The sequence below is a fragment of the Bos indicus genome, chromosome 4 (genome assembly GCF_029378745.1).
Source record: "Bos indicus isolate NIAB-ARS_2022 breed Sahiwal x Tharparkar chromosome 4, NIAB-ARS_B.indTharparkar_mat_pri_1.0, whole genome shotgun sequence".
In the NCBI taxonomy this organism is placed as follows: domain Eukaryota; kingdom Metazoa; phylum Chordata; class Mammalia; order Artiodactyla; family Bovidae; genus Bos; species Bos indicus.
The window spans coordinates 78,421,571-78,446,909 of NC_091763.1; the positions used below are offsets into that span (position 1 = coordinate 78,421,571).

General features: G+C 39.2%; 2 protein-coding genes across 2 annotated transcripts; one reads left to right on the top strand and one right to left on the bottom strand.

Annotated features, from left to right (window-relative positions):
- Positions 1–8,841: 8,841 nt before the first annotated feature.
- On the bottom strand, positions 8,842–14,302 carry MRPL32 (mitochondrial ribosomal protein L32). Its single transcript, XM_019958965.2, has 3 exons — positions 14,140–14,302; positions 12,074–12,255; positions 8,842–9,613 (listed from the first exon to the last, which is right to left on the bottom strand). The coding sequence occupies exons 1-3, from the start codon at positions 14,267–14,269 to the stop codon at positions 9,359–9,361; spliced, it is 567 nt and encodes a 188-aa protein (XP_019814524.2). The 5' UTR covers positions 14,270–14,302; the 3' UTR covers positions 8,842–9,358.
- Positions 14,303–14,417: 115 nt separating this feature from the next.
- Positions 14,418–25,137, top strand: PSMA2 (proteasome 20S subunit alpha 2). The gene is made up of 8 exons (XM_019958966.2): positions 14,418–14,549; positions 18,092–18,168; positions 18,726–18,858; positions 20,209–20,331; positions 21,072–21,153; positions 22,625–22,698; positions 24,166–24,223; positions 24,308–25,137. Exons 1-8 carry the CDS (start codon positions 14,509–14,511, stop codon positions 24,422–24,424), a joined length of 705 nt encoding a protein of 234 aa, XP_019814525.1. The 5' UTR covers positions 14,418–14,508; the 3' UTR covers positions 24,425–25,137.
- The last annotated feature ends 202 nt before the right edge of the window (positions 25,138–25,339 follow it).

Sequence of the window (25,339 nt, forward strand, 5' to 3'; positions counted from 1 at the left end):
TGTTCACCAACATATTGAAGTAAAATGCTTTCGATTTTAATATAAAGATTAATACTGTTTTTGTTTGTATTTTTTTAAGGCATTTTATCTTTTAAATTTCATTATATTATTTTTAAAGTCTTTATTGAATTTGTTACAATATTGATTCTGTTTTATGTGTTGGGGGTTTTTGGCCCTAAGGCATGTGAGATATTAGCTCCCCAACCAGGGATGGAACCTGTACCCCCTGCATTGGAAGGTGAAGTCTTAACCACTGGATGGTCAGGGAAGTCCCTAAAGACTAATATGGTTTCTGAATGATAGAGTTAACTGAAAATAATATTTCTTAAAAGGCTTTGAGAATTTATCTTTCCTAGTGCTCATTTTTATCTCCTATAAACCACATCCTAAGTTAGCTCAAAGTATACACTTAGATGTCCCTGGCCTTCATATTCTAGAAGATTGTATCAGCAGAAATAACCATTAAGCCTCTGCAATGGCACATGACGCATAACATTAAATCATCAATATATCAGACCAAAAGGAATTACTTGCTTCATCTAAGTCTAATGGCAGGAAAATGGGAAAAGGAAAATTGTGGATGGGGCTGTCCTGAGGGCAGAGTCAGAGACCCAGACTTCTAGGCTTATTCCAGAAAAGTATGAAAGTGAATTAAGCTTCTCAGATTTCTTTTGGCTTCTCCAGCTACTTTAGTAAATGGACGTGTCTGATGGAGGTGGAGGTCTCACCATCTAAGTAAAAGGATACAATCTCCTCTTTGCTGCCAATGCTTTGGGTCAAGGGCACTGATCCTTGCAATGAGTGCATGGGATCTGTCTGAGGAAAACCAGATAACCTTAATTAGAGGTAGGAAATAAGATGAAATAAATAGAGAAAAATGCTAATGTTGCTATGTAGAAAGAGTAAATATGTCAAATTCATTAAATTTTAGAGTTAATATTGTCCTAAGCAAAATCCTAATGAATATAACACTTGCCCAGATGATTATAAAGTCCACTCTGGAAAATACAGAGCTATTTTTTTTTAACAAAGAAGAGTAAAGAGGAGATACGTCCTTTACCACACTGTAAAATGCATTATAATGTGGCAGTAATTAAAATGTCATTGTCCTGGTTCATGAACAGAAATGGGAAGGAATAGCCTGAGACAGATCCTAGCATATGGAAGAATTTACAGTGGAAATGTGTGTAAACATTGAACAGTATTAATCCTTTGTGCATTAAAGGATGCCATCCATAAAATGAAAAGGCAACCCATGAGAAAATATCTGCCAACCATATATTTTATAAGGGGTTAATATCCAGAATATATAAAGAACCCCCACAATTCAACAACAACAATAAAATCAAACAATTTGATTCAAAATGGACTAAGGAGTCGAATAGACATTTCTCTAAAGATGAAATCAGTGATGCACCTGAGGGTAAAAACAGAATCATGTTAGATTCTGTCCGTATATCACATACCAAAATTAATTCCAGAACTTCCTTAGTGGTACAGTGGGTAAGAATCTGCCTACCAATGCAGGGGACATGGGTTCGATCCCTGGTCTGGGAGGATTCCACATGCCTCAGGCAACTTGAAATTCATGCATCACAATTACTGGAGCTCACGAGCTCTAGGAACAACAACCTCCAACAACTGAGCCCAGGTATTGCAGCTCCTGAAACCTGTGTGCCTAGAGCCTGGGCTCTGCAACAAGGGAAGCCACCGCAACGAGAAGCATGTGCACTGAAACGGAGAGTAGTCCCCGCCCACCGCAACTAGAGAAAGCCCACATGTAGTGACGAAGACTCAAGTCACCAAATATAAACAAATACATTTTAAAAATTAATTCCAGATGGATTGAAGCTTTCCGTTTGGTTCAGTCTCTCAGTTGTGTCTGACTCTTTGTGACCCCATGGACTGCAGTACGCCAGGCCTCCCTGTCCATCACCAACTCCCTTTGCTTCAAAGAAAAAAAAAAAAAATCATAGAAAAATTAAAGAAATTATTTTTGTTAACCTGACAACATGGGATAAGGTTGTAAGCATAAAAATAAAACCAAAGGAAAGTTATCACACATTTGGCTAATAGCCTGGGGATTCAAAAGAGTTAGGCTGAAATCGTGTCTTTTTCAAAACCAATTTTAAGTTCCTCCCCACCCCCCCCAAAAAAAAAGTTCCTCCCCATAAATACTACAACTACTCTCTACTCATTTTTAAAAAATTTTATATTGGTGTACAGTTGATTTACAATGTTGTGTTTGTTTCAGGTATACAGCAAAGTGATTCAGTTATACACATATATCTGTTCTTTTTCAGATTCTTTTCCCATATAGGTTATTGCAAAATATTGAACAGAGTTCCCTGTGCTATACAGTAGGTCCTTGTTGATTATTTATTTTGTATATAGTTCTACTCATTACTTTTAATGAGCAAAACCGTTTCCTTGATATGAAGTTTGCACAGTCTTGTCCCAGGTCATCCTCCTGGTTTAACCTTCAGATGCTAGGTTAGAGGATGCATCCCTCTTCTAAAAAAAGTGAGCCTTGGACCTGTCCTCTCGCTTCACTAAAGATATCCCTCTCTATCTGTTTGAATGGCTGGCTGTCTTCTCTCCATCATTTTGCCAACAGTCTCTTTTACTGGATAATTGTCATAAGCATAAGTACATATTTGCTCTCTCAGTTTGCAACACACACACACACACACATTGGCCCCTCCATCTCCTATCCTCTTCTAGTGATCGTCTCACTTCTGCACTCCCCTGCAGAGGACGACTTTTGGAAAGAACTGTCTAGGAACACTGCCTCCGCCTCCTCAGTTCACCTACTCTTCAGCCCACTCCAATCTGGCTTCTGCCACCAACACACAAATGAAATCACTTTTGTCATGTCACAAACCAATTGCATTTGCTGCAGTCGTTGGGCTCTTTTCGATCTTCATTCAGACACATTTGACTGAACGGCTGGCTCCCTCTTCCTGACATGCTCTCCTCTCTTGGGATCTGTGGCAGGGCAGCAAGTCCTCAGTTTATGGCTCTTTTTCTCTCTTGAGTACTTGCCCTCGGTAATCTCATTCATTTCCATGGCTTTAGAAACATCCCATCTGGGGGAGTTCCCTGGTAGCCTAGTGCTTAGGATTCTGGGCTTTCACTGCCGTGGCCTGGGTTCAGTCCTTGGTTGGGGAACTGAGATCCTGCCCCCAAAATTCCATTTGCTATTTCTGAATTTACACACTCACATGTCCATTAGCTGCCTTTCTATCTCAGCTTGGATATCCAATAGTATACCAAATAAAATGTCAAAAAAGCATATCTTCAGTTTCCCCCATAACCTGCCCTCACCTCACATATGCTTCCTTGATCCCATCTCCTGTGCTGCGGAAACTTGGGAATCATCCTTGATCTGTAATCACTAAGTCCAAGATTCTGAAATATATCTCAACTTCCCCTTGTTCTATGTCCACTGCCACCGTCCTGGCCTGTGCTGTATCATGTCTGACCTAGATTACTGCCAGAGTCCCTTGGCCTGTCTCCCCAGACCCATTCTTGCCCCTCCATAATCATTCTCTGCATCCCTGCCTTTGGCTCCAAACCATTTGCCCCAGGTCTCAGATACGTCCTAGGGGTAAAATCAAGAAGAGTTGCTTTTGAATTGTGTGTCTGATGAAAAGGGAAGAGAAAAATCAAGAATGACTAGGGTTTTGCTTGAACAACTTTACACGAGACAATGACTTTTATCAAGATGGGAAAGTTTGGGTCAAGTACATGTTTGGCTGATGGGGATGGGTTAGAGGGGTGATCAATAGCCTTCTGTGAGCTAATCTGGAAATGTCAATCAGCCAAGCAGAAGTATGCTATAGTTGGAAAGAAATAAGAGACATGATAGACGTTTGATGAAAAAATGATCCAAGCTAGGTTACCAGAGAAACAAATTGTGAGGGAAAGATTTAGAAGTTGTTAGACTGGGAGGTAACATCCTGATGGAAATCCCTGGTGTTATTTGGATATGTAGGTCTGGTGATCAATAGTAAAATTAGACTGAAAGCTTAGACCTGAGGGTCATCATGAGAGTTTAAAGTATGGAAAAGATCAAATGGAAGTGAAACTTCTAGAAAACTATTTTCTTTTTACATATTTTATTCAAAACAAAATTAGTTTTATTGAGTTTGATGGGGACTTGTTTAGTGACATCCCTGTCTACTCACTAGAAACCAGTAGCTTTCCTCCTCCCCCATTCCAAGTGATGACAACCAAAAATGTCACCTAGACGTTTTCCGTTCCAGGGGTCGAGGAGGGAATCGGCCCTGGTTAAGAATTACAGGATTAGGGCAATGGTACTTCTTTTTAGCCACTGAGATGCTAATATTGGAGAACGTTGGAGAAACAGTTACAAAGTAGTGGCGTTCTGAGCTTTTATCCTGCAGAAAGCTCTTGGAAAGAATTTGATCAAGAAGATGCACCGCAAGGGTGTGGGGTAAGGAAAGAGGGTGGAGGGGAGCCCCTACGGAAGAGCGTCGCTGAAGCTCAGGGCAGCAGAAGAAGCCAGCACCTGGGTTCAACGTTGCAGAAAGCCCTGTCCCTCTGCAGAAATCCTGTCTGCTCTCCACATGCGGACGGCTTTCCTAGCAACAGACGACAGGTTCTCAGCATTGCTGGACCCTAGGGATTTTTATTTAACTGGAGATGTCAGTACAGTTGACCTGCTGCCCCCTAGCGAGGCGGCTCGGGATGCCCGGTAAATCCCGAATTGCTGGCTTCTGAGAGTAAGTAACAGAACACGTTGTCCTTCTAGCTTTCCTCCCGTCCTTGCTCCAAATAGCATCCTTAACACTAGCGACTTCCCTAACGTGGCGAAGAGGAAGGCACAGGACGTCAGCAGGACAGCAGAGGAGCAGGAGCTGGGTGACGGAAGAGGCACGACCATGGAAAGTGTTTCTAAAGCAGTAAAAGTCGCCGGGGGAAAAGTGGGCTGGTTAGCCCCTAAAGCACCAGGAACGTGCTCTCGGCTGCCCTCTGCTGTCGAGATGAGTGAAGCCAGGCCAGGGAAGAGACAGCGTTCTGTTCCAAGAGGCACAAATTAAGATGCTAGGCACCGATATAGGCCACGGGATGACATTGCTTCTTACCAGCTGCAGCTAAAGACAGAGCATCTATTTTGGTATGTGTGCCAGGAAAAGAAACGCTAATCATAGACAGTAGAGTCCCAAAACACAGATTTGGAAATACTGAGGGACTATTCCTGTCTCTAAAACATAACAACTGGATATGGGAGGCCAGGGGTAGGGGTAAGAATTAGTTCTCTGAGGGGAGTGTTGAAGTGATCCCCATGCCAGGGATGTATGAAAGACCCCTACTCTTTGTACTTCTTTAACAGGAAATCTTAAAAGTCACACCACACAAATTATGAAAAAGTCATTCATATATTTAAAAGATTAATCAAAACTTTAGAGGTCATTCTGTAGTAAACCTGAAATATTTTTGATTTTACCAAAACTCACAAGGAATATGTATATATACATATGTGTGTGTATCAACATAAGGCAAAAATCCTCATGTATGTACCTACACATTTCAGCTGAGTTAAGGGTTTTTTTGCCACTTTTTTAATTGAAGGATATTTGGTTTACAGAATTTTGTGGTTTTCTGTCATACACTAAGAAGAATCAGCCATAGGTATACAATGGGATGCTGCTCAGCCATAAAAAGGAATGCATTTGAGTCAGTTCTAATCAGGTGGACAAAGCAAGAGCCTATTATACAGAGTGAAGTAAGTCAGAAAGAGAAATGTAAATATTGTTTACTGATGCATATATATGGAATCCAGAAAGACGGTAGTGATGAATTTATTTTCAGGGCAGTAATGGAGAAGCAGACATAGAGAACAGACCTATGGACATGGAGGGAGGGGAGGGAGAGGGTGAAGTGAATTAAGGTTTTAAGTAAAGGAATTTGAAGAGAGAAGGGACATGACTTGATGTGCTTTGAAAGGATTCTGGGCGCTGCATTGGGAATGGACTATAAGAGACCAAGGTGGTGGCAGGGAGACCTTTTAGTGTGGTACTTTGGTTTTCTAGGCAAGATGATGGCACAGGTGCAGGTGGTGATGAATGATCAGAATCTAAGTTTATTTTAAATGTAGAACTTGTGGGATTTGTGCTCATAGATTGGCTATCAGAGACAGAGAGACACACACAGAAAGAGGGACTTCAGGAGTCAAGGATGACTGAACAATTTGGACTATAGAGTTGGCATCAACTGAGATGGAGAAGACTGAGGAACAGTAGGACCCTACTGAGAAGAGATTCTGAGTGAAGACACTGGGTTAAGACATCTGATAGACATTTGACTGGAAGGCCAAATTCACAGTTGAATAAGAATCTGGAGTTCAGGGGAGAGGTCCATGCAAGAAATACCAAATTGGCAGGCATCAAGACAGAGTCGCTGTTTAAAGCCACTACAGTGTATGAGAGCCTGAAGGATGGGGACCTGGGGAGTTGTTTTCTCTTTATAGGTTGGGGAAAGCGGGTGGATCAGAAATGGGGCCTGGGAGGGAGACTCAGTGGTGTACCACAGAGTGGAGCCACAAGTGGACAGTGGGAGGAGTGACACATGCTAAGATGCACGCGTGCTCTGCTCAATGTGGTTATGACTTCAACCACCTGAGGGCGGGGTGTGTACCACGCTATGTGTACACACATACCATGCTTTGTGTAGGCACAAAGACTGGGACATATCACGAGGATACCAGACAGGGTTTCATTAGGAGCCTGGTTTTTATCAGGGAGTGATACGATCAAAACTGTTTTCAGAAACCACCTCTTGGCAGTGTGGCATTTAGAAGCATATACTCTACGGTGGTAGAGAAATGATTCTTAACTTCTTGTTATATACTTTGCGTTGTTTCACTAATTATAGTATTATTTCTGTAATTTAAAAACTATTAAGATGTATGAGAAATATGAGAAGACTGCAAACTAGTAATTCCAAGTTCATTGTTAACAGCTTAGGAAAAAGATGCTTAGGGCTCAAAGGACTCTGGCAGGGAGATGCAATGAAGTCAGATGCTTAGGTTTTCAGAACTTGGCTATCTGCTAGGAACTAGTTAAAAAAAAAAAATAGGAAGATGGAGGCGAGTGCCACCAAGCTCAGAGAGGACATTACCTCCTCACAATCCCTTCCTCCAGAAGTAAAATGTCTCATCTCGATGAAAGGGGCAAGTAGCGATGACAGTCATTGCTAGTGCTCAAAACATGAACAAATCTTTTACACAAACTCATGATTTTTGTTTCTGATAGTAAAAAACTGGAGGTATAAATTGATATAATCTATTATAAAGATAACTTTGTGGGATAACCTCTTCAAAAAGTGATAGGCACTCACCTTTATGTCATGGTTTTCTGACATGAACTAGGTATCTGGTTTTGCTAATTTGGGGATGCATTTAGTAATCCTCATCTTCCATGAATAGCAAACAGAAAAGTGGCCCTGACCACATGTTCTCACTAGGTTCAGCTCTGTAGCCTTCTGCCACATCTACGGAAAATGTGTATCCAGACAAACTTTGCAGCCTGATAGTCAACTGAGATGCTGAGTAGGTAGCAGAAGATTCAGGTGTGTACCTCATTAGCCTTAGCCTCCATGAATCATGTGGGCTTTCCTGGCAGATCAATTGATAAAGAAACTGCCTGCAATGCAGGAGACTCAGGTTCGATCCCTGGGTGGAGAAGATGCCCTGGAGGAGAAAATGGCAACCCACTCCATCCAGTATTCTTGCCTGGAAAAATCCCATGAACAGAGGACCCTGGAAGGCTACAGTCCACAGGGTCACAAAAAGTCGGACATGACTGAGTGACTAAACCACCATGAATCATGATTCTACCTCAAGTAGATATATACCTGAAGTTTGACACTAGGCACTTCTAAGGCTTGTCAGAGGGAAAAATCATCATCTGCAGAGGACTGCCGGAATAAGTCCTTCTTCAACCAATTCCTTCAGATTTTTTTTTTTTTTTTTAAATACACGAAGGTGCAGCTAAGTCTTCAAAGAGCTAATTACTGCGATTCCAGTATTTTGGAAGATTTAAGGATTTGCTCTCACTGAATCACACTCTAATAATACATCTTTGGTCTATACTGTACTGCATGAAATTGGTCATTTTACTTTTAGGAATGTTAACGTAGATGTTAACATGTTAACATGGATCACAGAATCCTCATGACGTTTCAGGGGCAAAATGTACCTCAGGCGTTTGTCAGCAATTCCAGGGTAGAGGTACACTTCTGGATCATGTGTCAACTTGTGCAGACTCATGTATGGATGTCCTTTTCAAGCAAAAGCAAGTTCAGTGTTGAATTCACTGCCTAATTCTTATAAGTATTCAGAACACTGCAGCATGCATTTTGTTTTAAATATATCTCTGGGCTTTATCTTATTTTGCCTACTGATTTTTCATTCAACTATAATTTTTTTACTTTGTGTTTTAATAAGCAATTTCACTTCTATTATTTTTTTTTTTCCATGAGGCAGAAAACACCAAACTCTGGACTCAGAGTAGACACAGAAATGGGGGAAGGAGCGGGAAATAGGAATTGCATTGCTAAAAAAGCCATTGTTATAGAGATAAATATGATGAAATGTGAAATAAACTAAAAGGTCATATTAGAAGGAAAATGCAAGGGCAACCCCTTCAGTACATTTTCTGTGTGCTACTGAATTCACTTACATCTCCTTTAAAAAATCTCTCTCCCAAAACTATTCATTACAGATCTCATGAACATCTAATGAATTCTGAATACTATCGTGATTTAATGTAAAATGTCAAGAACTGTTCCATCTAAAAAAAGCAACATACTATATCTCATACAAAGTGCCATACAAAGGCAATTTTAATTTGCTAAGACAAAAGAAAAACAAGAAACAGAACAACCTTTTTCTTACTGCTACATCTACCATCTTAAAAAAATGATACTGAGAATTTACATAACCTATTTTCAGGTGTTACTTAAATAAAAGCATACATGTAAGTATTTTTGAGTAAGAAAAACCAGACGCAAATAAATAAAATTAGAACCCAGATTCCTAATTTTGGCTATGAATTTTAAATCATGTTTTATCTCTCTGACCTGAAAATGTTATCTTTACTGAAACGTCACTGTATAATAGAAACAGACAGAAATCCACTGAACCTTTGCAGAAACATTTAGACTTTACTCCTGATGCAAATTACCTGCAAAAAACTAACTGCTTATAAAGGATGTTTGAAGCTACATCAATGATTTAAAAATAAGCACACAACCAATGTAAAAGCAAAGAATATTCCTTTTTCAGGAGAAAGGTCTTATGTGAAGCTATCTTCTTGAAACATGTTTGATGTCAATTCTGGGTGAACCAGGATGGCCGCTTCCTCTCTCGCTCAATGATCCTCTTGCCTTGATCGTGCTCAGAGGGTGTCTCCCCCGAGTACAGCACCACAGTCTCCACAGTAGGAGCCTTGAAAGGGCCCCCCTCTTGCTTCCCTATCTGTCTTCTGATTTCTGCCGTTTCCTTGCGCACCTTCTCATAGCAATAGCCACAGAGGACATGTTTCTGTTTCAGGTGACCACACTCAGGACAAAAGTCTATATTGTTCTTTAAAAAGAAAGAAAATTTAATGAGAGGCAACAAAATGCACACATCATCAAGGATGAGGCTTATATTTAAACTTCTTTGGAAATGTTCATCCTGCACAAGGTCACAGAGTACCCAGTTCAACCTCATTTTAATCAGGAAACTAAGGACACATATTGATTTGAATTAATCAATTTGAATTCCAGGAAAACTGGAAGTAGAATCCAGGTTTACCAACTTTGAATCTGGTACATTTTTACTTAAATACAACAGTCTTACTATGTGAAATGGTACTCCATTCCCCCAGCCTCAAAAACTAAACATCTGGTAAGGAGCCCATGGGTGATCCACACGGCCAGCATCTTAACTAAGAGCCCAAGGCAAAGGGAATTCACTCTTCCTTTCAATCAATCCTGGGAAGAACAAGATGACAAACACTTTACAAGTGGGCTTCCCCTGATCATCACAGTGCAATTCAAATTCCTTATGATGTATAATTGGTATGGGGTGTGATTTTTCTTCCTATAAATGAACACTGATTATTTCTTAATGTAAAACTCTTGATATATTACAATTTGAGGGTATTTTAATGAGTTTTTATACATCTATCCAATTTTAATAAGACAATTCTAACCTCTAAAGAAGTCCTTTCAATGGGTTCTAAAGGTAGATTTGAAATATAAAGACAAATAGTAAACAGGAACATCAAAGAAACTCTAAACATGTCTGAAGACTAACATACAAACATTTACGAGGCAGATGACAACAAGAACTTCATTTTCTAAAAGAAACAAGTGTTAGTCTCTCAGTCATGGCCAACCCTTTGTGATCCCATGGACTGTAGCTTGCCAGGCTCCTCTGCCCGTGGGGTTTTCCAGGCAAAAATACTGGAGTGGGTTGCCATTCCCTTCTCCAGGGGATCTTCCCAACCCAGGGAAGATCAAACCTGGGTCTCCAGCATTGCAGGCAGAGTCTTTCTAAGCTACCAGGAAAACCCTAAAAGAAACAAAGAACCTTGAAAATCATTTGACCCACCGACTTCTCATCTTACTCCAATACGTGGAAAACTGGATTGTACATTCAACTCGAGGAATTGAAAAAATACTCATGGTCAGTAAGTGCTCTTTTCCTAACAAAGCCCTCAGCATAACAAATTATATATTAACAGAAAACTGTCTAAATTAATTATTTTACAGTTCCACATTTTAACTGTGGTCCCAACCATGACTCAGTAATACTTTTGAGCTTATGTTCTAAGGGTCTGTTTTAATACTGAATGTGGAGGCTTATGGAAGTCAATTTTCTGTCCTTGAGTTCCACCTGCACTGCCCTGGGGAACGCCATGGAATAAACATGAACTCAAATCATGGCTGTTAAAACCATAAATTAATAAATCAAAGATAATAAACACTATAGTTTTTGTTACTAGATCAATGAAGAAAGTGTACCCAAGGGAGATGGTGGGTGGGTGCTGGTGTGTGGAGAGACGGAGAAGGAGCACTGAGATTTAGAATTGTCCAAGGATAGGAACCGAGAAAGCAGTGGCACACCACTCCAGTACTCTTGCTTGGAAAATCCCATGGACGGAAGAGCCTGGTAGGCTGCAGTCCATGGGGTCGCTGAGGGTTGGACACGACTGAGCGACTTCACTTTGACTTTTCACTTTCATGCATTGGAGAAGGAAATGGCAACCCACTCCAGTGTTCTTGCCTGGAGAATCCCAGGGACAGCGGAGCCTGGTGGGCTGCCGTCTATGGGGTCGCACAGAGTCAGACACAACTGAAGTGACTTAGGAAGGATAGGAACATACACAAAAAAAGTTTCAAGAGAACAGGACTTCAATAGGACACTACCAGGGCTCAAATGCTGGTTCTACCACTTAAGTTTGGGATCATAAGTGAATTCTTTTTGTCTCAGTTTCTTCATCCTAAAACTGAGCAAAACAATATTTACTTCAGAGAGCTGTTCTGAAAATATAATTCATGTAAAGCACTTAGATATATCATAGGTACTTATTAGCTATTTTTACTACTTATCTAAGGATTTTACTTCACAGTATCTCATTGGACTCAGGAAAAGAAGAGAATAAATCTGTCAGGGTTAATAAAACCCCGTATCAAATAGATTTACTGCTTCTGACTTTAATTTCAGGCTCTGCAATAGTTAAAATGTTTATTTACATATAGTTCAAAATCACACAGCTCAGGACTGGCACAACTCACAATACAAAAGTCATAGACTCTTTATAACCCAGTCCTCTGTCCAGACTCTGAACTCCCTCCTTGACTGTGTTCTGAGTATTTAGCCTACAGAACAGTAGATGCATACATATATAACAAGAATATTGTATTTATTTAGACCAGGGAAAGGTAGACATATAGGATCTAAAAATAACTTACTCATAGATTATATGAACAATATCAAGAGATTATGCAGTGGTGGACATGAGAAAAAGTACGCCCACAAAAATCACCATATTACCTTAACTTTAATAAGCTTATGAGGGTTTCTTCTCCTACACCGGTTCACTTCAATGCTGCGCCTGTTTTTAGGAGCTGCCATCCAAAATATACTATCCAAAAGGCTGGACGTCTCCGTACTTCCACTGGTATCATTTGTTGGTTCTGAAAATATAGCTGGACCTTGGACCGCTAACGCTGGTCCTACAAAATAAACCATGGAGATACAGAATGGTTTCTAGCTCTGAAATGACCGTTTCCAAGTATCATTCTCGTTAACAATCACCGTTTCCAAGTATCATTCTCTTTAACAATCAAAAGTAATGTATCAGGAGGCCTATGTAACTTAAAACATTACATTCAATAGACATTTAACAGGAAACCTTAGTAGCTATTAAAATAGACTTAAAGTTCATACCTGAAATAATTTTAGAACAGAATATTTCTTAATGGCACTTGCTTAAATGAATCAGTGAAATTCTACCAGAAGTTTCTCATCTTAAAATACAGAACTCAGGAGTTTAGTAGTAAACATGAATAAAAATGTGAGAGGCACCAAATTTAAACAAACCAAGGCAAAAAAAAAAAAAAAAAAATTCACTCAATTGTCCACATTCTACTTGATGGGCAGTACCTAGTTACAAGTAAATCTTAAGCTTGAGGCTTTCAAAATCCACTTCCTACCAGCACAGATATAAATGCTGATTGTCTTTTTTTTTTTTTTTTTTACTATATTCAAATTGAGTTAGCTCCTCAGTCATATAACCTGATAGGCCCTTTAAGACGCTTAGTTCTCGTAATATTTAGTCTTGTTCCCTAAGGAAAGTAAGGAAAAGAACTAACTCATCACTCTTTCTAGGATACTAATTTACTCTTGTGACTACCAACGTTTCACTTTTGTTTTTCTAAACTGTTTATAAAAATTAGTGCGAGGTGGGAGGGAAGTTCAAGAGGGAGGGGACATATGTATACCTATGGCTATGCTTATGTATACCGTATGTGTATGTATGGCCAATTCATGTTGATGCATGGCAGAAACCAACACAGTATTGTAAAGTAATTATCCTTCAATTAAAAATAAAACTAAAAAAAAGATTTCTTTACCCTCTCCTTGCTATATTCCTCAGGCCTGTAATATTTCTTTTGATTTTAGGAACTCTTAAAAATATACAACGCTGTTTAACACTTAACAACTGATACTCCTTTTCAATATATCTGAAAGTATTGCTAAGCACAGACCAGTGGTTAACAGCACAGGCTCTGGAAGGTCTGTGTGACCTTGGGGCCTTTCTGAGTCTAGTTCTTCAGCTGAAAAGTGGAGACACCTAAAGGGATAGTAGTGGAGTTTATCTTACAAAATATATTTTGACTTTGATATTCAGTGGGACATTTCTGGTGGCTGAGACGGTAAAAGCGTCTGCCTACAATGCGGGAGACCCGGGTTCGATCCCTGAGTCGGGAAGATCCCCTGCAGAAGGAAATGGCAACCCACTCCAGTATTCTTGTCTGGAAAATATCATGGACGCAGGTCCATGGGGTCGCAAAGAGTCGGACACGACTGAGAGACTTCACTTCACTTCACTTGACATTTAGTGGGCTCTCCTGAGTATTATCATTATTATGTTCGGGATAACTTCGAAATCGAGTAGAATGTAAATGTCAAAGCAACGACAATTTTAACACCCAAGATATTTCCATTTAAAATTAGTTCTCAGGGGAAATAGAGGATCAAGAGTCAACTGATACAGCTCAAATGCTACAGAAGGCAAACTGCTTTAGGTGGTGGACTGGACAGGAAAGAAAAGGTAAGAAGATCTAGAGAGCGGTGTCCCTTGATGCTAAGTAAATGCACTTCGGTTACATTCTCTGTAGGGATGGGACAGTCAGAGGACGTTTCTTTTCCTTTTTACAGGGGACTGGGGAGCAAAAACTGCTGTCTTTGTTCTTAAGTAAGTGAATGTCCGGACAACGACCCCTACACGCTGCCAAACATCAGAACACCGGAGTAGGCTAAATACAAGTAGAATTCACCACGCTGCCTGGGGTCCCCAGTCCAAACCCTTCTCCACGGAGGCCTTCTTTACGTACCCCATGGAGGACTGGAAAAACCTGGTCGGCTCTGCAGAAGTTTCCCCTGCAGCTGCTTCCAACAGTTCCGGAGAAGTCCTCGGGCTACGGGCAACGGCGGAACAAGCAGCACCAGCATGGTGGGCGCCATGTTTCTCGGCCGAAAGCCACTCCCATCAGGCCTCTGGGTCCCGCCCCTACCTTGAGCATGCGCATAGACACAGAATTCGGCAAACGCGCACCTGGAACTATAACTCCCAGCATGCTTCTGGAGCGGCTCTGCCTTTCCTCCAATCAGAAATCTAGAAAGGAACGCGCGGGGCGGGGAAAAGAAACGAAACTGGCCTCAGTGCGCATGTGCGCGGATGTGCGTTGGGTCTTCGGGTAAAGATGGCGGAGCGTGGTTACAGCTTTTCGCTGACTACATTCAGGTATGGAAGGGACTCCCGAGGTCTTCCACGTAACCGAGGTAGCAGGAGCTCTGCCGACCAGGTTTTTATCTTCCTGGTCTCTGACTTGGCTCTTCCTGAGGGCCTAGTAGGAAATGGGGGTGTAAATGCGAGTTTGCCAAGTCATTTGCGGGGCCTTCCCGCGGCCTGGGGAGCATTGGTGCCTGGGGACCGTGGGAACGCGAGTCGGGGTATCCTGGGAGATCTAGGCGCTGTGGGAAGTTGAGGCCCTCACCCAGGGATTTTCTTTCGCTTTGGAACTAGAGAAAAAGGCAATTTTGAATGAGCTGCTTCCAGGTTTCCTGTCCAGAACTCAAAAGATTTCCTTCCTGACTCAAGTAGGCCTGATTCAGGAGCTTCTGGAGGTCGGAATCTTGGTCAGCTCTGTGGGGTTCCTTTTGCTTGGAAAGACCCAACTTTACAGTTCAGTTCTAGTCTTAGCTTCCATTTGGCGCTGATGTCTTTGGAAACCTTTTCCCGCTTTCGATTTCTTCGGTGCCCCTACCGGAAGCTTAAGAACTGAAAGTGAAAGTGGTAATGTTTCTAGCCCGTTGTCTTTGTGTGCTCCAAAATAGGCTGTATTTGCTTTGGGGCTGTTATTTTTGAAAGGGGATATGTTTATTTAAAGAAAGATTGTAGGCTTTTAAACTTTAGAATATTTATGTAAGCATATTTTTCAAAATAAATCAGAGATGCACTATCATCGTTCCCGGTGTAAGAAAACCGTCACCAAAGGCTTTACTGACGGGAGAAGGATTCAATTTTGCCATTTTCCTACAGATCAGTAATGGCCTATTTAATTAAAAATATTATCTGACAGCTAAAGACAGGCGGCATCTAACTTGTTGAGTACTTTCTGTGTGGGTGGAGCTTACTCCATCTCTGTAGGCTACCCTGTGTGATACATGTTTTCTAAACATCTTACAGATGAGCTGACCACAACTCAAATTCAATAACTCCTCCCTGGTCATAGGTTAATATTTAAACTGGGTTCTTTCTGACGACAAAATTAATACACTTTGCATTACTGTGTAATGTCTTCTTAAAATACTAGAATATTTATCTTTTAAAAAAAAGATCTCATATACAATGACAGGAAACAAAGTTTGACAGGTCGCTACTGTTCGTATTCGGAGACAAAACCTGGACCTTTAAGAAAGTGTTATCCTAATCCTAGCTGAAACATGAAGCAACCATATGTTATCAGGGACTGAATCTTTCTATAGTAAATTTCCTTGTTTAAACACACTTTTTTTTGTTTTTAATATGATGGTGCAATTCTGTTTTGGATTTTAAAAATTGTTTCTAGCCTGTTGTAATCAGAATTATTAATGGTAGACGTGATAAGAGACTATACTATAGGATGAAAAGGTGTTCCTGAGGATAACATTTAGTTGGGGATATTGACAACCAGTAGGCTTCCCTCATAGCTCAGCTGGTAAAGAATCCTTCTGCAACGCAGGAGACCCCCCGGTTCAATTCCTGGGTCAGGAGGATTCGCTGGAGAAGGGATAGGTTACCCATTCCAGTATTCTTGGGCTTCCCTTGTGGCTCAGCTGGTAAAGAATCTGCCTGCAATGCGGGAGACTGGGTTGGGTTGGGAAGATCCCCTGGAGAAAGGAAAAGCTATCTACTCCAGTATTCTGGCCTGGAGAATTCCATGGACTATATAGTCTATGGGGTTGCGAAGAGTCAGACAGGACTGAGCGACTTTAACTTTCACTTCATTGACAATCAGTGGGTAAACAAACGGGTGCCTACTCATACACTCTGAAGAATATTTTTCCTTTACTCAGGAATTTTTATTAAGAGAGGGCGAAAGAAGGAATGTAACTTTAGATTGGGTGGTCAGGAAAGACCAATGCTTGGGGGTTGTTCCGGGGGACTGGAAGATGAAAGGGAGCCAACTATTTGAAAATTTAGAGGTAGGGAGAGTTGCAGACAGGGAAAAGCATGTTTGAAAGTGCTGAAGTTGAGAGAGACTGAATTGATAGAAGTCCAATGTGTTAGAGTATAGTGAGCAGGGAGTTATCCTGGGTCTGGACCAATCTTGCAGGGCCCTGTAGGCCAGAGTAAGGAGCTTTTATTGTTAAGTGAATAAAAAAATTAAAGGATTTAAGTGGAAGATGTTATGATACAAAAGTAACTCCGGATCAGGGAATGGAAGTAAGAGTGGAAAATAAGAAGACTAGTTGGAGGGCTATTTCAGTTATCCCTGATAGAGATCCTGGGGCTTTGGAATTGCACTGCTCAAATCAGCTAATTTTGTCATTTAACAGTCTTTAGACTGCTGCCCCTAGGTTTATTCCTTAAATAGGTGTGGATGTATGTCTGTCTGTCAGTCAGATGAACCTGGTCATAGGTTATGTCTTGGTGTATTGATTGAACAGAGCTTACACTTTGTGAATGTTACAAAATAATTCAAGTGTGATGACTCTGAGCCAGAGAGGAAGCATGGGACACTTAGGTGTGAGGGTGTGGGATTCAGCCTAGTCTGGGTGGTCAGGGCAGCTTTCCTTGAGAAAATGACACTTCTACTAAGGATTGGAGAATGACTTGGAAGGAGTTCACCAGACAGTGGTGAAGTGCATTGCAAACGGATTGTCTTGTCAGAGGGGTTTTTTGAATTCTAAGGGTAGTCATGTTCTCTGGAGAGCGATGGCATGGTTGTGTTGAGACTTGAGTGACAGTATCTATAATTTTATGAAGATGAAACAAATGACCTTCTGAAGATTATCTTTTCAGTAGTAGACTGGATATGTGGACCTAGCTTGTGTCTCACTTTGGACAAATTATTTTCATTCAAAGACTTTATCAATCAAATAGAAAGATTGGTGATGTTTATGGTAATTTGTTCTAACACTCAACAACTAGACTGAAATAATATATGACCTAAAAAGCCAGTTTGGACCTAGCATTTGACTGTCAAACTCAATGGAACCAGATATGTTAAGTATAACCAGCTCACAGCATCTTGAAATAGTTTTTTTGTTGTTGTATTTTGTTGTGACTGACATCTAGATCTTACGTGTTAGGTCATGTCTACATTATAAAATGTTAAACTCCACCCACATGGAATATATGCTGTTATTTGGTATTTAACAGACACATACATGTTCTTAATAACAGTACTATTTGGTGTTTACTTAGTGCTAATTTTGTGCCAGGAACAAAAGGCATCATTTAATCTTCACAACAACCTTTGAACTAGGTAACACTATTATCCCCATTTTACAGATGAGAAAACTATTGGTGAGTGGTGAAAGGAAAGAATAATGATGCTGCTTTAAATGGCAGACAAGAAAAATCAACCAAAGGAGAGAGATTAGTGTTTCATTATGAATATGTTCAAATCACCTAATAAATTTGGTTTCTATATAACTTCTGATAAATTTTCAAAGCCCTTCTACTCCTTGGTGCTTGATTAGTGGATTTGGCCTATTTGCCTGCCCTTTTGTCAGACATGCTCCTATAATAAATATTTGAGAATGTGAAATTTAGCAATACCTTTGTTTGTTTTTAAGCCCGTCTGGTAAACTTGTCCAGATAGAATATGCTTTGGCTGCTGTAGCTGGAGGAGCTCCTTCAGTGGGAATTAAAGGTAATTAAATGCTTCGTTCACTTCAGATTCCTATTAGTTGTAATGCTCTTTGGGGATTAATAGGCCATTAATGTAAAATAAATAGTTGTGGCAGCATAATTTTTAACAGTTCTTTTGTTAATCTACAGTATTTTGATGTTTAAAGAATAAGCCAAAGAAGATGATTAAATTTTTTAACTTAGAAAAGGTTAATTGTAAAATTTAAGGATACCTTACAAAAATGTATCATTGGTTTTTATGTTTCAAATTACAAGAACAGTAGGCCAAGTAGGCAGAATTCCATAATTTTAAAACTTATGTACTCTAAGGTGTCCTAGAATACTTTAGGAAAAGTTGCATAATACCTTTAACTCAGGGATTTCTTGTGCAATACAGATGACCATTGAGGGAAAGCTGATTTACCATTCCTTTGGTGATTCTAATGTAGAAACTCAGAAGAAAAGGTTTTATAAATAAGAAAATAAAGGAGTTTGGCTGAAATGCTTCTGTAATTAGAAAACTGTTAAAACAGAGTGTTTAAATGATTAAACATTCAAGTCGCTTTTCTTTTTTTTAAGCTGCAAATGGCGTGGTCTTGGCAACTGAGAAGAAACAGAAATCCATTCTGTATGATGAGCGAAGTGTCCACAAAGTGGAACCAATCACCAAGCACATAGGTTTGGTGTATAGTGGCATGGGCCCAGATTACAGGTATCTTGTATAACCATCACATGAATGCCTTGTAATCGATACTTTGGGAGGAAAAACCAAGGGATGTTTTCCTTTAATCGCCTACCTTCTTGTTTTTTGCTTAGTTGAACAACAGCAGCTGAAGTTAAGTTAGTTGCCAATATGAGGCGGACTAGGGGTTACTTGAAGGTGAAGAATTCACTTGTTAAAAGAAGAGATGGATACAGTACTTACCCCGTCACCTCTGTTCTCTTCTACCATCCAAGGCCTCAGCAATACATGTTATAATAAACTGTATTTTTAAAAAGTTTACCAAACAGCAAAAGAAAGCATACTATCCAGAGTTAACTTCACTGTATTTGTTTCTGTTTTTAGCAAAAGGACAAAATTCTCAAAAAGGCCACTGGAAGTTGTAGACTATGACAGCCAGTTAGGATCCAGACGTTTATGTAGTCTCTTCTTTAATATTCACAGGAAGAGAGTAATCTGGTTCCATTAGGGTACCAGCAACTTTAAAGAGATTGACAGTTTTCTATGTTTGTCATTTAACAATTGAAAGGATTATTATTACTTGGTTATTGATTATGTGGAACAAGATAGGTAGAGCCAAAATTTCACTTTCATGAGTCGGCAACAGCACTAGGTTCACCGACATATGCTTGGACTTCACTGTAGTGGAACCTGTTGCTGCTGCAGGGGAGAGGCTGCAGTGCACTACCACTCACAGGATCAACAGACATGGCAGGAGTCTTGCTCAGAGGGATAATGTGTGGAGCTCAGATCAGTAGCACATGAGCAGGTAGAGGTAAATCCTGCTTGTCTTGCCAATATATTTAATTGTTATACTTTTGACAAATTTTACATTTTTTACATTATAAACAGTTTCATGGTACTTTTTGAGGTTCAGTCCGTGGACACGATTGAGGCAATGTGAGATGCCTTAACACGTGTGTATGTGTGTTCATGCGTGTGCATATTAGTGTATTGCCTGGAGTGAGATATAAAATGCTAAGGTACCTTCTCTTGGGGTAACAGGGGCATACTCTTGAAGATGCTGTGACAGGAGATAAAGCTCTCCTGTGCACTAAAGCTGTGTCTGTTAAACTGATTGATACCCTTAGTCCATAGTTTTCCTTTTGTCTTATTCTTGTCCATTTCCTGTAGTTTAGCTCTTCAGCGACACTCTGATATTTTCTTGTAAGTTAACTGTAATTGGATGTAAGAACAAGACTGGTTTATAGTTGAGAGCTACTGTTAAAGAGATGCATGTCAAACTTGTGCTATAGTTGTATGCCTGTAGAATGTGACTGAGTCTTGAGGATGTAAAGCATCTGAATTTGAATTAAGTCTTATTTCTTTTCTGTTGTTCAGGGTACTTGTGCACAGAGCTCGAAAACTAGCTCAACAGTACTATCTCGTTTACCAAGAACCCATTCCCACAGCTCAGCTGGTCCAGAGAGTAGCTTCTGTGATGCAGGAATACACCCAGTCAGGGTAAGTTGATTTTATTTGAAATGTGTCATAAATTAGGGAAAAAAAAATCATCTTTGTAAAAGTAGACATATTTTAGAAAAAAAAAAAGAGGACTTAGTATTCCTGTATTTCCTTAATCAGTGAAGAAAACCACTATGAATGAATAGTTCTGATCTTAACTGGACCTGAAATATTTTCTTAAAGAGAAAGCGGGAATGTTTTATTGCTGTTCATGTAACAGCAGAAAGCAGCTTCTAGATAAAGTCCTTTTGACAGTGATTAAAACATTTCTTTATGGGCAGGCAGTCATTGCTGCTTCCAGATTTATCTTCTAGCTGGAAATGATTGTAAGCACTTGATGAAAGCAGTAACTGACACATCTGTATTCATTTTAATTCCAGTGTTCTTGAGTTTGGGTGTGAAAATGATGAAGTAATTGCTGATATGTAAAACCAGTGGAAAAGCTGCATTTGGTGAAATCTGTTATTTTATTAGGACATGAAGTGTTACCCACACTTATTAACCTCAATATTTGTATCAGTCTATTTACCAAAATGATTTGACTGTTGTTCCTCAGTACCATAAAGAAAATTCATTTTGAATTGATTTGTTTAGAAAGATGTTAAATGCTTTTTAAGGAACTTAGAAGTCTAATTCGGTTACCTGATACCTTGCTTTGCTTGAGAGTATTAATAACTTCTTACATTAAGTTGACTTAACACCATGAAGGTGCCAAGTAATTTTCATCTCTCTTTGTTCAGTGGTGTTCGCCCATTTGGAGTTTCTTTACTTATTTGTGGTTGGAATGAGGGACGGCCATATTTATTTCAGTCAGATCCATCTGTAAGTACCATAGATGTACTTGAGGGATTTGTTAAAGTGCTCTTTGAATATCTAATAAAAATAGAAGCCATAAAAACCTTACAAATTAGAGTATTTTCTCTTCCATTTGGGCTTTAGAAGTAATACATGTTCACTTGTACATTTAAAATGTTGATAACTTCATCTTCTGATAAGGAACCTCCTTTGGTTCTGCCCTCTGTTCTTCTGGCACGCTGATTAACTTAACATACTTAGAATGATTTGTTGAAGTAGTTATCAAATCTCTGTATCAAATCTGTGGAATTCTTTTAAAAATTATGATTAAAACTAATTTTAATTTTAAATTCAGTTAAAACCTTTCTGGGAGTGGGCAGTGCCCTTTGCCATTAGTTTAATCTTGGGGTTGACTTGAAGTGACTCCTCTGCACAAATACTGATGTTACTGTCATGACTTTGATGTTTTGCAAAATGAGTGAGTCGTCTGCTATAAAGCAGAAGATTGGTGTCTGGGTTGGCAGGTGTCTGGAGAAGGCACCACTCCTCCACGTGTGTCTCACGTCTGTCACTCATGTTTGCTGTGAGGAGACCCGGAAGAAAAGATTCACTACCAGAAACTGATCTTTCATAGTTTATAGATCATTAGGTAATGGCAGGTTTACTCAGCTCACATCTTATACTCTAGCTTTGTAATCTGAAAAAGCAAAAATATTTAGGTTGTTAATTAAATCAGAAAAATTAAGTATTTGAGGAACTTTGACAGTGTCTGTTACCCCGTATCTGAGCTTCTGAAGCTAAATGCCAAGTCTTCTTAATCTTCCTTTCCTGAGAGTAGAAGAGCCACCATCATGGGAATCCAGCTTTCATCTTTTGCCCTTTCCCCCTATGTATAGCTAAAAGTCACTTGTTTTCTTTTAAAATATGGTCTGTTGCTTTCAATTTCTGTATATGTGTGCATATGTACTTTTTCAGTAGATGAGTCATATATGTAGCTGTTTTCGTGTAACTTTGGATTACAAAATATCACACCTTTGAAAATTTTTAGTGCAAAGCTGTGTCTTTTTAGTTTGTTCACTAATGATGATGGAGAGCTGGTCACCATTTTTCAGTCAGATAGGATTTTTAGAGCCTTTCAATTGTAGTAAGTTAAAATATTACTTTTGATTATTTGCTCTAAATTAACCTCATTTCTTTTTTTTTTACATAAATTTTGTACAGTAAATTATACCTATTTGATGGGGTTTTGATGTATTAAATACCTGAGAAAATCATCAGCACAATCAAGATGCTGTACCTCCAAAAGTTTCTTCATGCCTCTTTATCACATTCATTTATTTTGTGACGTAGCTTATTGCATTCCAATAAATATTCTGAAAACCTTGGAAGTTAGAGACAAATTATGGAACTGAGAAATAAATGTCAGAGTCATAAATAATTATATTAATGATTTAAAATGTGTGTTTTTGTTTTTTTTCCCTCTTCCTCTCCTGATTAGGGAGCTTACTTTGCCTGGAAAGCCACAGCAATGGGAAAGAACTATGTGAATGGGAAAACTTTCCTTGAGAAAAGGTAGATTTGTAAAACTAGATTCATTACCACACTTACTCTATGGTCTTCAGCTCTCTGTAAATAATATCATTAATCTATACACAAATTTGTTGCATGACTCTAGCCTAGCTACTGATAGAACAAACTTACTTGTCTGTACTTGGGCTCCCCAGCCTTCAACATATTAAGTGGTAATATTCATTTCTTAAGGACTTCTCTTTCTACATTCTCATGTTTTCCTAAATGTTTTTTATTTTTTTTAACTCATTTTTTTCTACCATCTCAAAAAAAAAGACCATTGGATTTGGAGTAAAAAATTTGGGAAGAAAACTTTTAAATGGTTTAAATGATAACAGTTGGTATGTGTGCTCAGTCACTCAGTCGTGACTGATTCTTTGAGGCCATGTGGACTATAGTCTGGCAGGCTCCTCTATCATTTTCATTTTGACAGTTACCCCCCCAAAAAAAAAAATATATATATACACACATATATATATAGTGAACCCAAATACCTGGTGTCAATGATAGATTAAAGATGTGACATATGGGGTTTCCCTGGTGGTCCGGTGGTTAAGAATCCTGCCAATGCAGGGGACACAGGTTTGATCCCTGGTCTGGGGGGATCCCACATGCTGCAAAGCGACTAAGCCCATGGGCTACAACTCCTGAAGTCTGTGTGCCTTAGAGCCTGTGCCCCTCAATAGGAGAGTAGTGCCTGCTCACCTCAACTAGAGAAAGCCCGCGCACGGCTACGAAGACCCAGTGCAGCCAGATATAAATTAAAAAAACAAAATTAAAAAAAGATGTGATGTATGTACTTGATAAAAAGTGGAATGATACATAAAAATCTGCCCCTGCCCAGCACAGCAGACTGCCCGCACTTAATTCCAGCTGTATTCTAGACTCAGCATTATTGTAGCCCACCAAAAAGTGTCCTATGTTTTGGATGGGAGGAGTCTGCAATTGATTTTAACCACCAAATGAACCTTTTCAGTACATTCTCAGATAATATTAATGCTAAGATTACTTAAAAATCTTAGACCTGGGATTACTTGGTAAGCTTAAATAATCTTAGGATCTTAAAGTACTTTCTTTTTCCTCTTAAGTATTATTGGTGAGTGTTCGAAACATTATGAAACTTTACTAAAGGTTTGATTTCTCGGCTTTATTTTTGTAAATTGTTATAATATTGCCACCACACACTGATCATATTAAAATAGTTATACTTAAGGAAATTTCTTAAGTAAACTCGTGTTAGGGTTACACTCTTCATGATGTCAGGAATGCACCCCCAATAATTGTCAATTTCTTATTTTGGGGACAGCTCAGTGAGGAGACTAGGAGAATTAATCTGTAACTTAATATTTTTAAGAGTGTCTTATTAGGTGTTTAAAAAATCTTATGTTGTTGCTATCATTGTGTTTTCTTAGTCATGAATCATCTTAATAGTGCCATAAGTCATTGTTTTTCTTAAAAAAAATTCTTTAGATATAATGAAGATCTGGAACTTGAAGATGCCATTCATACAGCCATATTAACCCTAAAGGTTAGTTCAATATTTAATGATTGGATTTGTAGTGATTTTATAATTAACTGTTTGGAAAATTGACCTTTTCCTCTCCTTCATCAGGAAAGCTTTGAAGGGCAGATGACAGAAGATAATATAGAAGTTGGAATCTGCAACGAAGCCGGATTTAGGAGGCTTACCCCAACTGAAGTTAAGGATTATTTGGCTGCCATTGCATAATAATGCAAATAATGAAGTGACTGAAAATCCAGAATTTCAGATAACTTCTCTACTTAAACATGTTTAAAGTATGTTTTGTTTTGCAGACTTTTTGCATACTTATTTCTACATGGTTTGATGGACTGATGTTTTTAAAATGAGACTTATAAATCATAATAAACTCTTAAATTAACTTCCAGCTTTTTAGGAGTTAGTAAATTTTAACATAGTTATTTCCTGCTTTCCATCACAGTTGATTTCTGGAAATGACATTGAAAAGCAGAATGTTGAAATTGGTCTTTAGTCTTCACACAGTTTGGGTTAAGTCAAACCTTGTCATCTTCTTTACTGTCAGATGTTGTCTGCTTCAGGAAAGCAAGATCCTGATTTCAGTAAACACTGCTTTTGGAGCTGAGAGAATCTGTAGACTTTCATGGGTTCTGAGGCAAGGTAGGAAGCATAGCTGTATTTCAGGCTCCATTAGGTGTGGATCAGTGAAACCTAGGATGTTCTATGAGATTGCCCTGGAGCTGCCGAGAGTGCTAAGCCGAACAGTCTCCTATAGGAGATGTACCATGTAGATACATAAAAAACGGTGTGCTAGTTCCTGTTGATTTTTCCATCACAAGTACGTAAATGTATTTCAAAAGAGCCCCCTAGAGTCTACTAGATCTTTCTAACTCAAGGATGAACGTGAGTGCTGGAAATAAAATACTAATACTTAAATGTCAAAATTACGGCTTAAGTCTTTCCCTCATTCATGTAACCTCTGTAATCAGAACCTTCACTGCACATTAAGACTTCCAACAGCAAGCTAATCATGGAATATCAGAACCCTGTTTCCATTATATGTGAAGGCATAGCACTTAAAGCTTTCTTTTTTTTTAAGGCATCGTAGGATGAGAGAAATCCTGTCATTAGTCTTGCTCACAGAAC